Here is a 15,000-nt window from a genome sequence, read left to right as displayed (position 1 = left end):
GGATAGATTGATAGATAGATAAATTAATAGATTGATTGATTGATAGATACATACACAGATGTATAGATAGACGAATAGATCGATTGACACACACACACACACACACACACATTATATATATATATATATATATATATATATATATATATATATATATATATATATATACGTTACATAGAAATAGATAGATTGCTTGATAAGTAGTAGAGAGGTAGTTAGATAAAAACATATCATATAATATCATATATTAGAAGGGTTGAGTAGATCTATTGACCTTTGAATACCCTGTAATGCTAAAAGAAAAAGAAATTATCTCTGCCAAATCTGAATCAAACCATAAGTAAAATTAATATCTCAATATGAGGTTTGTAACAGTGAAACAAATAGATAGATAGATTGATAGATAGACATATAGATAGACCGAGTAAAAAGGTTATAGATCTCGCGTTTTACAAATGGAGCGTTTGTTTGTCGTCACTTTAGCGGAGAGTCTGGTCGAATGATTAATGGAGGTAGATCACAGAGGGCGGCCAGTCTGACAAATAATGTAGACTGCATTATGATGTTGGGAGAAAATGATAATACTAATAATAACAGTAGAAAATAAAATCAATCTGTGCTATGAAGTTGATCAATTGAACTACTCGTATATGGGCTTCAGCCCCAAAGAGGTCTTGCAAGGAAAAAAAAAGCCACAAAAACAAACAAAATAACAAATAATAATAATAATTAGGATGACGATGATGATGATAATAATAATAATAATAATAATAATAATAATAATAATAATAATAATAATAATAATAATAATAATAATACTAATAATAATAATAATGGTGATGATGATGTTGATGATAATAATAATAATAATAATAATAATAATAATAATAATAATAATAATAATAATAATAATAATAATAATAATAATAATAATAATAATAATAATAATAAAAATATGAATTAAATTATCAAAGGCGTGAAGTCGGGTTAGATTATTGCCTTTAACCAGTTAACTGACGCAGTTTGGAATAACTCGTATTTAAAAATTTGGCCAGAAAACTCGTCCTTCAAATATCGATAGATTTAAATAACCCTCATCTTGGTTAAAATTCTCAAACCTAGAATCTCGAGGTGTCCTTTAAATCGATCGTTATTTTAATGGACGGGTTTTCTGGACAAATTTGTAAACACCAATTTTCCAGAGAGTAAAGCAAACAATTAACGACGTGCACATCGGCCAATGGTCAACAGTGACTCTGTGAAGACTGTGTCTTTAAAAATGAAATTGAGCTTTTATATAGCGCAATATCCACTAAATGTGCTCAAAGCCCTGTACAAGGGGTCCCTGGTCAACAGCAACATTTAACATGTAGGACGGGACATAACGCCTGTTAGGCGATATTACAATTTTTCGGACAAAGACAACGCTGTGTACGGCCAGGTACTCATTTTACATCTGAGTTCGGTGAGAGAATCTGAATAAAGAGCCTTTTCCTAGGACTCAACTATGCGCCGAGCGCGAGGCTCGAACCCAGGACCTTCCGATCCGAAAGCGAGTGTCATACCACTAGACCACATAGCCACACCTTTTCCCACCTGAGTTTCGTTTATTTTTATCGTTTTTTATCTGCATTTTAGCGTAATTTGTTTTCTTATTAGAGAACTGCATTTCTCTCAAATGAAAACTGTATTCCTTGTTGATGAAATTATTTGTAGTTTTTTGTAGATAGCTTCATTTCTCTGAATCGACCACGGTGTTAATTGGTGTGAAAAGGTTAATCGCAGATTTCTATTATTTATTTATTTAAACAGCAATGCCCCACTCATTGTTAGTCGTATTTATATCTACGGTTGTATATTTTGTATAACTAGATTTCCATCGGTATTCTAGAATACGCAATTATTTACCATAATCTCCACTCTCACAATCAATAGGCTTGGATAAGCTATAAAGTCACTTCTGGGCCATTATCCTAATTATACGCCCAAGGCAATACTTCGGTTTAGGTCAAGTAATTTCACGATTGTTGTATCTCAAGATTTGATATAGTCATTTTATTCCACTAACGTTTAAGGGTTAACCCACACCGAAGACTGACTCCGACGACCCGGCACTGTCGTCCTCTGCCGTCTTCCGGATAAAGACGTCGGGCACGGACAAAGAACTGAGAATAAAGAGAAGAGCCGCTAGACCTACCCAACTGCGGCTATGTGGTCTAGTGGTATGACACTCGCTTTCGGATCGGAAGGTCCTGGGTTCGAGCGTAGCCATCGTTATGTTATAGCCTGACACTGAAATCCAAAAGGACTGGCAGTTTGACGTCATTTTTTAGGTTTGTGTAGCGTCTAGTGAGTTGTCGCTAGTAGAGCTCATGGAAACAAGTTATTGCATTGGTTGAACTACTGAATACATCTCACGATTTGAATTCTCTTCAGGCAAAAGACTGGCATTTTGACGTCAATTTTTGGTCAGTGTCAGGCCATAACTTTACGAAGATCACGGTTCGAGCCTCGCGCTCGGCGCATAGTTGAATCCTTGGAAAAGGCTCTTTACTCACATTCTCTCACCGTACTCAGGTGTAAAATGAGTACCTGATCGTTAACAGCGTTGTCTTTGTACGAAAAATTGCAATATCGCCAAACAGGCGCCATGTCCCGTCCTACATGTTAAAATGTTGCTGTTGACCAGGGACCCCTTGTAAAGCGCTTTGAGCACATTTTGTGGATATTTCGCTATATAAAGCTCAATTTTTAAAAAAAATTATACCAAGCACCCGACTTTGTCTGCCTTTTTTTTTCGAGCTTGGTATGGGTAAGTTTAGCGGCTCTTCTCTTTATTCTTAGTATTTTGTCCATGCCCGACGTCTTTATCCGGAAGACGGCAGAGGAAGGCAGAGGACGGCAGTGCCGGGTCGTCCGAGTCAGTCTCCGGTGTGGCTTAGCCCTTAGCCTAAGACTGAATTTCTTTTAATTTGGATAATTTTCCTTTTTAAAAAAAAACATCCTGGTTGTAGCTGAGTACGAAACAATTTCCTGCAATGCTAAAACTATCATCATGTCGAGCTAAATTCGAACTCTGCCTTTTACGGGTCAGTACAGGTGAATTTGTTGGGAGATAAGATTTCTTCTCAAGTATAGATAGTTGGCGCTTGTCTTGGAAGCTCATAACATTGCCATCCGGAAGTATAACGGACCAACACACAGAACTGTGTGTATCCATGAACGTTTATAGTCGGGTTAATACAGTTCAGTGAGCATTACTCATAAACGCGGATGGCAAAAAACAATAACAAACACCTGAGTCAACTTGGAAAAAACAATAACAAAGACCTGAGTGACGTCATCTTCGAACTATCTATAGATAGTTCGAAGTGACGTCACTCAGGTCTTTGTTATTGTTTTTTTGCCATCCGCGTTAATGAGTAATGTTCACTAGACTGCATTAACCAGACTATAAACGATCATGGTTACACAAAGTTTTGTGTGTTGGTCCGTTATACTTCTGGATGGCAATGTTGTGATCTTTTTAGCCAAGCGCACACGATCTATATGAAAGTTATGCAAAAGATAAACCGGAGAAAAAACAACAACTAAAAACAGTTTGAATATTCGGCACCCCTTATCTGAACTCCTTTCCAAGATATATCAGAGACAGGAATGATGCAGATTTCTTTTTTTTAAAACATCTTAAAACGTTTCTTTTTAAAATGCAGCACTGTAGAATTATATTGCTTTATTTCATATTGCATGTTTGAGTAGTTGTATGTTTGAGTGAAAGTAGCCACTGCTGTTAAGCGCTTTGAGCTTGTTGATATACTGGGTAAGGCGCTATATAAAAACCATATATATTATCATTATTATAACAGAAAATGATAATATGATGATAGATCAGATATAACGGACCAACACACAAAACTATGTGTAACCTTGAACATAATTTATAGTGTGATTGATAGAGTTTAGTAAGAACTACTCTTTAAAATGACCGACTAAAAACAATAACAAACAGCTGTCGCACTGCACGATGACGACTATCAAAAGAAAGTGAAATTTGAAATGTTTTCAGTTGTACAACCAATGGGGTCAATTATTATCTTGAGTTAACTAAATCAACTCACTTTTCAACTTGTTTGGTGATCGTATCCGCGTATTATGGCATGATTTATTTAAAGGACTAAGTCAGAATGCTAAGGTCAGGCTATGAGTTTATGAAGCAACGCTCCAAGGCTACTGACAGTTGACACTCTTCACTGCTCCCTTTTGGGTTTTTTTTTTTTTGTTTTTTTTTTTGGAAACCGCCAAAAATTAAATGTAGTAATCGCCAAGATTATAGATGGAACGAAATTGACGTCATTCAGCTTTTTGTTATTGTTTTAGATAGCCATTTTAATGATGTTATCACTAAATCATATCAATCATACTATAAACGTTTAAGGTTACACATAGTTTTGTGTGTTGGTAAGTTTTTTATCTTCTGTCGGATGTTGTGAGTAATTCATCTAAACGAACATCATCACTACAAACAATATTACGAATAATTTTAGTTGCTCTCTGACAATTCGAAGGTTCAATTTCGGAGTGAACCAAACCCATTATCATGATTATCTTGGGGAAAGTACCCCTGATATTTTAGAAAATGGAACGTCGCAATCCTTTGTCCTTGGAAACAATTTCAGTAATCATCTGAGAAGCGGACGCTTCCTCTGTCAACAACGCTCTGTTGTGAATAGTCCAAAGGATCTTTATCGAAGTTCTTGTTCAGCGACGATCACTGACTACACTCTGTCCATCTTGTGTGGTGTATTATTATTTTCCTCCGATGCTTCGCTCTCTCTCCTCCTCTGTTATTCATTACTTTATCCGCCACCGCAATGTCAATATATTATTATTTGGTTTCTCTGAGAGAGTTGAGTATAAATTCGGAGTAAGATTTATAGGTCCCTGAAACGGGACAGTGAGAGGAGTCTTATCTGTCTTGCTGCGACAAAACACATTTAATTTTTGGGCAAGAAATATTTAACTTTAGATATTCACCGATAAAAATGGTAACATTTTGTTAAAAAGTCACAAAAATGAGATTTCTTTTGATCATTTTTTTCATGGACACCGACACCACCACCCCACCCCAACTTGCTACCATTTCATTGTCATCATTCCCACCACCACCATCATCATCATCATCATCATCATCATCATCATCATCATCATCATCATCATCATCATCATCATCACATCATCATCATCATCATCATCATCATCATCATCATCATCATAATCTTCTACCTTCTCCTCTTCTCCTCCTCCCCCTCCTCCTCACCATCATCATTATCATCGTCATTATTTTCATATTATCATCATCATCATCATCATCATCATCATCATCATCATCATCATCATCATCATCATTTTCATTGACGTGGGGATTATCATTAAAAAGACAATACAATGTATATTATGGTAGAGGAACTTACGTCATAAAAATTTATCTGAACTCAAATATTTCATAAAAGCTATACATTAATTTTGAATTGTACAGATTGATTGCTGAAGAAGTCGGACATGTTTAAAAAATTAAAATCGTTTTTGTGAAAAATTCAATTTGTTTATTTTTTCTAACCAAAGAGACTTTCTCAAATATTTAAACAACGAGATGACAATGTTTCATCGAGTTTCTTTTTTTTTTAGTTTTCAAGTTATTGAAGTAGAATAAGTAACGTAGTTGAATTTAACCAGTTTACTGCTGTGCCTGGAAAAAAAATTTTTTTTAATGGCCAAAAAACTCGTCCTTTAAATATTGATCAATTTAAATGACCCTCATCTTGGAAAACAGAAAACTCTTAAACCTGGGACTTCCCGAAGTTGGAGAGTTTTTTATTTACAAGGTGGGAGTTATTCAATTGGATCGATATTTGAAGGACGAGTTTTTCTGGCCAAATTTTTAGATATGAGTTTGGTTTTCTTTCTCCCCAGAGTACGTCATAAAATTGGTGAAACGCTTACAAAGCCAAACAAAACCAGCCATTGTTTGAAGACACACTTTTGGAAATGAAGTTCAGTCAAATCTATCGAAACAAATATCCTAACTGAAAGAAAAATACCAGCTTTCTTAGAATTCAAGGGAAAGTCGTCGCGAAGAATTTTAAAAGATAAACAAATTGTATTTAAAGTTTTCTTATTTAATTTGTGTAAAAACAGCTTTTTATCTTCACATCTAACCCCCCCCCCCCCCTTTTTTTTTTTTTCCCGCCCACTCCTGCAATCAAAAACTTGAATATTCTATCAATGCCCTATTATTCCTAGGTGAACGACAGTCAGATTGAAGTGTTGATAAATAGATAATATCAAAATACATAGATATTCTCTTTATTCACCCACAACTGAATTATCAAGGGTCTATTGCAACGGAAGAACAACAAATAATTTATCGTCAGACGCAGTGCAGAGTCGCAATGCCAGAAAGTGAAAAGTGTGATAATGACAAGAATATTTTTCAAAAACATTCAATAAATGTTTAGCTCATCAAGGCAATCAAAATAATCTGCTATAGATGGAAAAAATGGGAAAATCTCAAAAACGAAAAATGAACAAAGCAAAACAAACGACGAATTGACCAATCTCTCTCTCTCTCTCTCTCTCTCTCTCTCTCTCTCTCTCTCTCTCTACTCTCTCTATGTATGTACCTATGTATGTATGTATGTATGTATGTATGTATTTATGTATGTATGTATGTATGTATGATATTAATTAGGTCACTCACTTTTTTTTGCCGATACAATTGTTTCGATGTATTCCATCTCGTCAGTCGATATTTATCCGAGACCAAGTCACAATATCAAAGTTCATAATGCGTTAATTTTAACGCTTTATTTAAATTGTGTAACGAATGGCCATTGTGTTATGTTACCAGCCATTATGTCTTGATTTTACTAGTTGGATATCGAAGTGCCTTGAGGCAAAAACAAAATAAAATAATAATAACAAAGGAAAACAATAAATAAACGAGAGATCATCCCACTGCCGTGACGAAAATAATATGATCATGCATCCAGTGTCAATTTGTCTGAAGAATGAAGTCTACTCGTGTTTTTCTATTTAAAATGTGACAGACTAAACTTGATCAGCGGATTACACAAACCATTATTGATGTCGACGCGAAATAAATTACACGCGTTATTTGATAATAGGAACTCATTGAGATTTTTCTTTAAAATCGCATAAAAGAGCCTAATAATGACATTTAAAATTAAAACGTAAAAACTCTCTCTTGACTTGGCTAGACTTGGAGCCTAGAGTAGCTTTCTAATATCCTAAAGTCTTCACAAAAAGGTCTGCTAGAAATGTCGAAAATTACTTCGCGATAAACTAGTGTATGTCCCATAATACGCTTCAACGGTCGTAACGTCACTTCCATCGTAATGACGAATGGTAACTTAGTAACTGGCTCTAAACTATCGGAAAAATGGCGGACGCCCTTATGAAATATTTCTCCGACGAGCATAAAAGCGTATCCAGAGGAAAATAACAACATTATAAATCTGATTATGTTTTGACTTTTACACATTCTGATCACAAGACATATGAAAAGTTCTAGCCAGCATTAAGAATAAAAAGTACATATTTTCTTTGTTTAGAACCAAGATGGCCGCCGTTGCTGGGCGACTTGACATCAGACTATTGAATCCAATTATATCCGTATAACACTTCAGGGATAAATTCCGGCTCCATTTTAGACACCTTTTAATATTGAACGTCCTGTCTTGGTCATAGGCACATGTTGTCCAACTGGCATTTATCATATTCACGTGGTCAGTAAAAATTCCTTTTTTTATTTGATAATCAATACTTGTTTTTTTTCTGTCAAAAAGATAGGATTATATGATTATAAATTGACTTGCCATTCGAAAGGGAAAATTGGAATGTTTTGGAAAGGCGTAAGCGAGTCAAGACATAAATAAGATGTTTTGTTGACAAGATGTTTGTATCGGGACCCTTGGGAAATATCCGAGTTTAGTGTGAAAAGATTGACGAGTAAAGGATGACGACTTTGCTAAATCACGGGGTGTTAGATGAAGGAACTTAATTGGTGAGCGACAGGGAGATGCCTGAACTGAAACTAACAAAAGCCTTTTTTATTTTGAGATTTTTCCTGTTTTGTTTTTTTTTTAAAGTAAATTAATAAATGCCATATTTATTCAGTGCATTTTGTATATTCACCTTGGTTAGTCTGGTTTACAATGTTTTGTTTCTGACTCCAGCTGGTCTCTCTGAACAAAATTTGCATTTTATGTCTTTGTTTGTTGCGTCTTTATTGATGCTTTGTGTTTAGTTAGTAAACTCATAACATTCACCAGCCTGATGTGACGTAACAACACACACAACAATGTCTATCCTTAAGTTATTTTTATAGTCTGATAACGCTATTTAATGAGAACAACTCATAACATGACTGACTACAAACAATAACAAAGATCCGAGTGACGTCAATATCTTTCTATCTATATTATATCTCATAACATATTTACCTACTGTGCTTGGTCGTGTGAGGTAATGGTGTAAAATGCCTCACTTGACGAAATAACCCCGGCTCCGGAGTTTTGAAATCGTGTCACACATCCAGTCACTCGCGACAATTGGATTCAATAGTCTGATGTCACGACGCCCAGCAACGGCGGCCATCGTGGTTCTAAACAAAGAAAATCGGTACTTTTTATTCTTCATGCTCGCTAGAACTTTTCATATGTCTTGTGATCAGAATGTATAAAAGTCAAAATATGATCATATTTATAATGTTTTTCTCTTCTGGATAAACTTTTATGCTCGTCGGAGAAATATTTCATAAGGGCGTCCGCCATTGTTCTGATAAACTTGAAGGTGGCTACGAAACCATCCTTAGGGCAGAGGAAGACTTTAGAAGTTGGGTTGACGAAATACATTTGGAGGTGTAGCCATACGCTACTACTACTATTGTTCCGATAGTTTAGAGCCAGTTACTAAGTTACCATGCGTCATTACGATGGAAGTGACGACATGACTGTTGAAGCGTATTAACATTCATTGAACATTGCCACCCGCTTGCCAACCTACGGCAATGCATGATCTCATGACGTCATCGTCAACATAATAGTCCAGTAATCGAGGAGATTATGTAACCGTAGCCATCGTTAACTTATAATCTGACACTAGAACCAGCTAGGACTAATAATTTGACGTCATTTTCTAGTTTTTTGCACGGTCTAATGAGTTGCCAAAAAAGTTAGTGCTCAAGGAAAAAGTGATTCCATTGGTTGAGCTATTGAATACAACTCACGATATTGTTTTCTTTTTTGGCCTAAGACTTGTATTTTGACGTCATAATTTTTTGGTCAGTGTCAGGCCATGAGTTGACGAAGGCCACGCTCCAACATGATGATTTATTTGCAAGACAAAACATGTAAATACAGGTGTCCTAAAAGGTATCCCCAATGCATTCCACGGATTCGGCACATGCTGAACAAGTATCCCCTAATTTCAATTTCAATGGTTTTATGGTTAAATTCCTAAATATAAGCATATTCATGAGAGAATGGAAGTTAGCTAATCAATAATTATAACTCAATGATTTCTAGGACGTAATTTGCGAAGAAAAGTTATTGCACATTGGGCAAGATCCCATTACGTTAAAAAAAATGAGTAGGCTATAGTATGAAAACAAAAGTCAAAGATTTAAAGAGGAAAAAAACAACTTGGGCTTTTTATAGAGCACAACATCCACTAAACGTGCTCAAAGCTCTTTACAAGGGGTCCCTGACCAACAAGAACATGTAGAACGAGACATGACGCCTCATACGCAATATTACAATTTTTTCCGACAGGGACAACGCTGTTAACGGCCAGGTACTCATTTTATACCTGAGTACGGTTAGAGAATGTGAGTAAAGAGCCTTTTCCAAGGACTCAACTATGCGCCGAGCGAGGCTCGAACCCAGGACGTTCCGATCCGAAAGCAAGTGGCATACCACTAGACCACATAACCGCACTGATACATTTTTATCGACCTTACATTATCAACTTGGTGGCCTTTGTTTCTTAATCAATCAACTGTGATGCCTCTGCTGTTTACATCAATTATGTTTAAAGGTACTTTGAGTGTTGGCAATTCTTTGCAATTGGTTTTTCAACGTTATAAGTTGGAGATGGCTTTCTTGTTTATCTTCATATTCTCTGCTATTTATTTGTGATAAGGAAGATGAGTTTATTTCTTTTATTTGCTCGTTGGATATAGTCTATCACATTGGCTGGCATCAGATACGTATCTGATATACAAAGAATACCAATTAATCAAATGTTAAATATTAGAACAACATCGGATTAGTTTGGCGTCTGGCCCAAACAGAAAACCAATTCTCGGCGGACGAAAGCAAATCTTGTCAGATTATGAGAGGACAAGGGTTGTGACATGTCTAGACGTATTTGGTACATATTCCTCTCCTACCCCCCCCCCCCCCATGCCACCCCATTAGATATAGACTATGTAATCAAGTTACGATGATATTGTATTCTTCTTCTTCTTCTTCTTCTTCTTCTTCTTCTTCTTCTTCTTCTTCTTCTTCTTCTTCTTCTTCTTCTTCTTCTTCTTGATAAATAACCGATATATATATATATATAATATATATATATATATATATATATATATATTATATATATTATTTATGAGTGTTGGTGGGTACTTGTAGGTACGAAAGTTCTCGATAATGGTGGTTAGAGCTAATATATAATGTAAATTTTCACTCACATTTTTTTTTGCCGAGACGACTCGTTTCTGTGTTCCTTACACTTCCTCAGTCGGCATAATCCATTTGCTACACATTTGACTACACAGCGAAACAACTTTAGTTTGGAGTTTTCTACGGACATTGCAAATGGATTATGCCGACTGAGGAAGTGTAAGGAACACAGAAACGAGTCGTCTCGGCAAAAAAATGTGAGTGAAAATTTACATTTATATATATATATATATATATATATATATATATATATATATATATATATATATATAATATATATATATATATATATATATATATATATGTATATGTATGTATGTATATTGAGCGCTTTCCATGAACCACATATCTCAAAGCGATTTACAGATTATGATTTACACTATGGACAGGAAGTCAAGTTAAACATGGAAACAAAGAACCACATTGCTAAAATGATAGTATACAGTCGGCAAGGTGTAAAATGAATTGTGAAAAAGTGGGTTTTAAAGAAGATATAAAGTTTGAAAGATTCTCGAGACAAATGCTATTTATTTATTTATTTGTTTATTTATCTGTCTTCATCAGAACGATCATCTTCATTATCATTAAAAAGTCCTAAATAAATTACATGTTAGTCTAGAAAAATGCATGTAGCTTCCAGAAGTTCGACCTCCCCCCCCCCCCTCCCTCCTCGCCCCCCCCCCCCACCCCCCACCCCGTCATACCCCTTCATATTAGGTAATTCTAACCATTTTGACGTCAAACTCAAGTCTCTTCATTTTTATTTTTTTACGCCAAATGTGATTTGCAATTTTCCACCAAAAAAAAATGTTTTAGCCAGTATATACTCTTGGAAAAACGCATATTTAAAATTCTGGCCAGAAAACTCGTCCATTATATATCGATCAATTTAAATGACCCTAATCCTGTCCAAAAAATCTCTTACCTGGGAGTTCTCGATATTTGAAGTACAAGTTTTCTTGCCAATTTTTGATTACGAGTTTTTCCAGAGTACGGCAGTTAACTGATTAAATACCAGATTGAATAATACTGGCCATATCTATATCATCTAGAATAAACATTCTATTATATATTTTCATTTCCTATTTTTTTTTTCCAGCAAAACAACTGTATGCGGATCAAGATCCTTGGGGACTGCTATTACTGCGTGAGCGGCTTGCCAGAAGCAAGACAAAACCACGCCGCTTGCTGTGTTGAAATGGGATTGGACATGATCGACGCTATAGCGTAGGTTTAACATACATTGATTGTCATTTATCATATCATAATATCAATATTATTATGGCTTTACAATGGACCCAGTGTGCCCTTAAAACATAAGTAAAAATATATATTGCTGAAAGCACATTGCATATTCTTGGAGATAAACATATTAAAAAGGGAGAAAACGATAAAAGCAGAGAAGAAAATTGAAAATGAAATTTGAAAAAGAAAATAATATTGATAAAATAAAAGCTTTTTGGTGAAAAGTCATTTTTTTGAGACGTCATTGAATCTCTACTTTTTAAGTGTTACATTTTGAGACGTCATTGAATCTCTACTTTTTAAGTGTTACATTTTGAGACGTCATTGAATCTCTACTTTTTAAGTGTTACATTTTGAGACGTCATTGAATCTCTACTTTTTAAGTGTTACATTTTGAGACGTCATTGAATCTCTACTTTTTAAGTGTTACATATTTCTGTCAAGACAACTAACGGTATCGGAAAATTAGTTGTCAAAGCATCATGTAACTATTTACAGGTCTGATAACCCAAATTGTTATGGGGCTCATTGTGGTACAATAAATGCTCTTAAACAAAATGAAAATATTGTTAATTACAACAACGCTAAATCAAACCCATGATTGTGTTGGGTTATCAGACATGATAGTATAAAATAAATAAATAAATAAATTCCCTTTATTCATCCCCAAGGGGAAATTTGTCTTTAGGGTCTATTCCAAGGGAAGACTGGAATAACCCAGGCGTTAGCCGCAGTGCAGCGCCGCAAAGTGAGCTAGGATTATGTGACTTGCTCAAGGCCACACAACGCAGGGGCGGATGATCTTTACCTTTTGAGGGCGAAGCAAAGACCGTACCGCTGAGCCACGCTGTCCCTCAAGGATCAAAGCTCTGAATTACGAAATCAAATCATAAAAAGAGTTTGGCTTGCTTTCTAAATGGATGCACGTCATTCAAAATTACAAATTTCCTAAATTTTAGGACTCGCAAGTAAATAGCAATAGGAAATGAAATGGAAGTTTCAATTTATCAATCGAAGACAGATAATTTGGACGTTTCGGGTTTCCCCTTTATCAACAAAATCGATAAAGTGTTTTAATGATAAAGGGTAAACCCCGAAACGTCCACATTATCCGTCTTCGTTTAATAAATTGAATCTTCCATTGCACTCCCTATTGATATTTATTTCTTCGAGCTTCAAGAAGCAACATTTTCACAAACCGGACTCGAAGGTAAAAAGCTGTTGATGCTGACACGATCTAGTGCTGCCACCTATCTACGGTGATTATCATAATGATTCCAACCTTTTTATTTGTTTCTGGGTTGTTTGTTTGTTTTTGTTTTTGTTTTTTGTTTTTTGTTTTTGTTTTTGTTTTTGTTTTTGTTTTTTTTGGGGGGGGGGGTTGTAATGTTGTCATAAAACGCTGTACATAGAATGTTATTCAATCGCATATATAATTGTTACAACCAATTACATCTGTTATTATTTACAAATCGAATAGAACAACATACTGTGTGAAGATTGTATGTTGGCATTTCGCCTCGTCAAATCGACTCTCTCATTTACAAAATGACGTCTAACCACATAGATAATTACTTGAATAGAATATTGGCCTGTACGCAAACATTTCCATTCCCTTATGGAAACATGGTGTAATGAGATTGCTGTTAGATGGCTTAATTTTCCTGTATTATCATTATAACTGGTTAACAATAAGGTCACGCTAGTCTAATGCACGTGATGCGCGAATGTTGTCTGGTTAGAGAAGTGTTTGCTAAATCTTCTCTCCTCTTGGCATACTCCCCCCCCCCCCCCAAAGAATGATAATTGTCCATTTGGAGCCATTTAATGTCCAAAACATATACCAAATTTCGTACTTTTACCACAATATGCACAGTTTTGGTCCTAAATGTACTATGTAATGGACTAGCGTCCTATCCAAATGGTAGCAAGCAATTGTTATTGTCGTTTCAAGCTAAATAAAACGGGATAAACTCCGACTCCATTATGTGCCAAATAGTTCTGAAGAACTACTTTTCTTAAAGTCAGGCTCTTAGTTTACGAAGGCCAAGGTCAGGCTATGAGTTTATGAAGTGATAATAAGCTGCTAGAAGCTGTGGGCTGATAAAAGTAATATACAAAAATCAATATAACAATTTAAAAAAAGAACAAAATACCAAACACGGAACATTTCGGGCTCAAAACCCTTCTTTAGCCAACAAAAAAAAAGACCAATAAAAACATACCTAAAAACCGAGATCGACGACAGAGAAATTCGGCACGTCCTCTCTGTAGAAGAATTTAGTTTCTGAAGCTACGCTCCATGGCAGCGGCTTCTAATGGTGCTCACACTATTATGTTATGACGATCGACCCAATCAGCAAATTCTTCACCGCACTCGTGCACCGTCGCAAACCCACCCGGAAGCTTCGCAAAAACACACCGTTCATCTAGATGCTCTGCGGTTTCGAGTTCTATCCCACATCGGGTACATGTTGAACAAGTAGAAAGTCCCCACTGATGAAGCTCCATGGCGGTTGACAGTTGACACTCTTCACTCCTTTTGTTTTTGGAAACCGGCCAAAATGTTGTAATCGCCAAGAATGTAAAAACGAAAGCAATACAAAATGTCTTTCTCTGCCTTAACCCTTTCACATTCAGAGTGCACGTGAATCATGAGCCTGATGCAATAGAAAGAACGAAATTGACGTCACTCAGCTCTTTGTTATTGGTTTTAGACAGCCATTTTATTGATCAGTGCTAACTAGATTATATCAATACGTTCAACTTAGTACGTTATATCCGGCTGGCGGATATTATGAGTATTTTACTTTAACCCACAGCATCAATTCATCCCGAACAATATATATAATCATAAAATAAAATTGAGGTGCGCTGCCTATTAATGACGGTTATTTACATTCAATGCATTAAAAATAATAAACACTAGTGCCGCGCTGAGGACCGGACCGAGGACCGGTCCCACGGTCTTTTAGCTGTGAACCGTGGTCCA

At 35.7% G+C, this 15,000-nt stretch overlaps 1 protein-coding gene across 4 annotated transcripts in view; it reads left to right on the top strand.

Annotated features, from left to right (window-relative positions):
- LOC144964179 (adenylate cyclase type 1-like) overlaps nt 1-15,000 on the top strand; it is a 258,709-nt gene that overhangs the window by 191,279 nt on the left and 52,430 nt on the right. For all 4 annotated transcript variants that reach the window (XM_078898146.1, XM_078898145.1, XM_078898144.1 and 1 more), the window contains exon 6: nt 11,863-11,990. In XM_078898146.1, the coding sequence (XP_078754272.1) occupies nt 11,863-11,990 (128 nt within the window). The remainder of the gene's footprint in view (nt 1-11,862; nt 11,991-15,000) is intronic.

The sequence above is a fragment of the Berghia stephanieae genome, chromosome 2, assembly GCF_034508935.2.
Source record: "Berghia stephanieae isolate SIO BIC M18660-M18661 chromosome 2, UCSD_Bste_1.3, whole genome shotgun sequence".
NCBI classification, from domain to species: domain Eukaryota; kingdom Metazoa; phylum Mollusca; class Gastropoda; order Nudibranchia; family Aeolidiidae; genus Berghia; species Berghia stephanieae.
The sequence above is the reverse complement of the archived record's forward strand: the minus strand, read 5'-3'. Positions and strand labels throughout refer to the sequence as shown.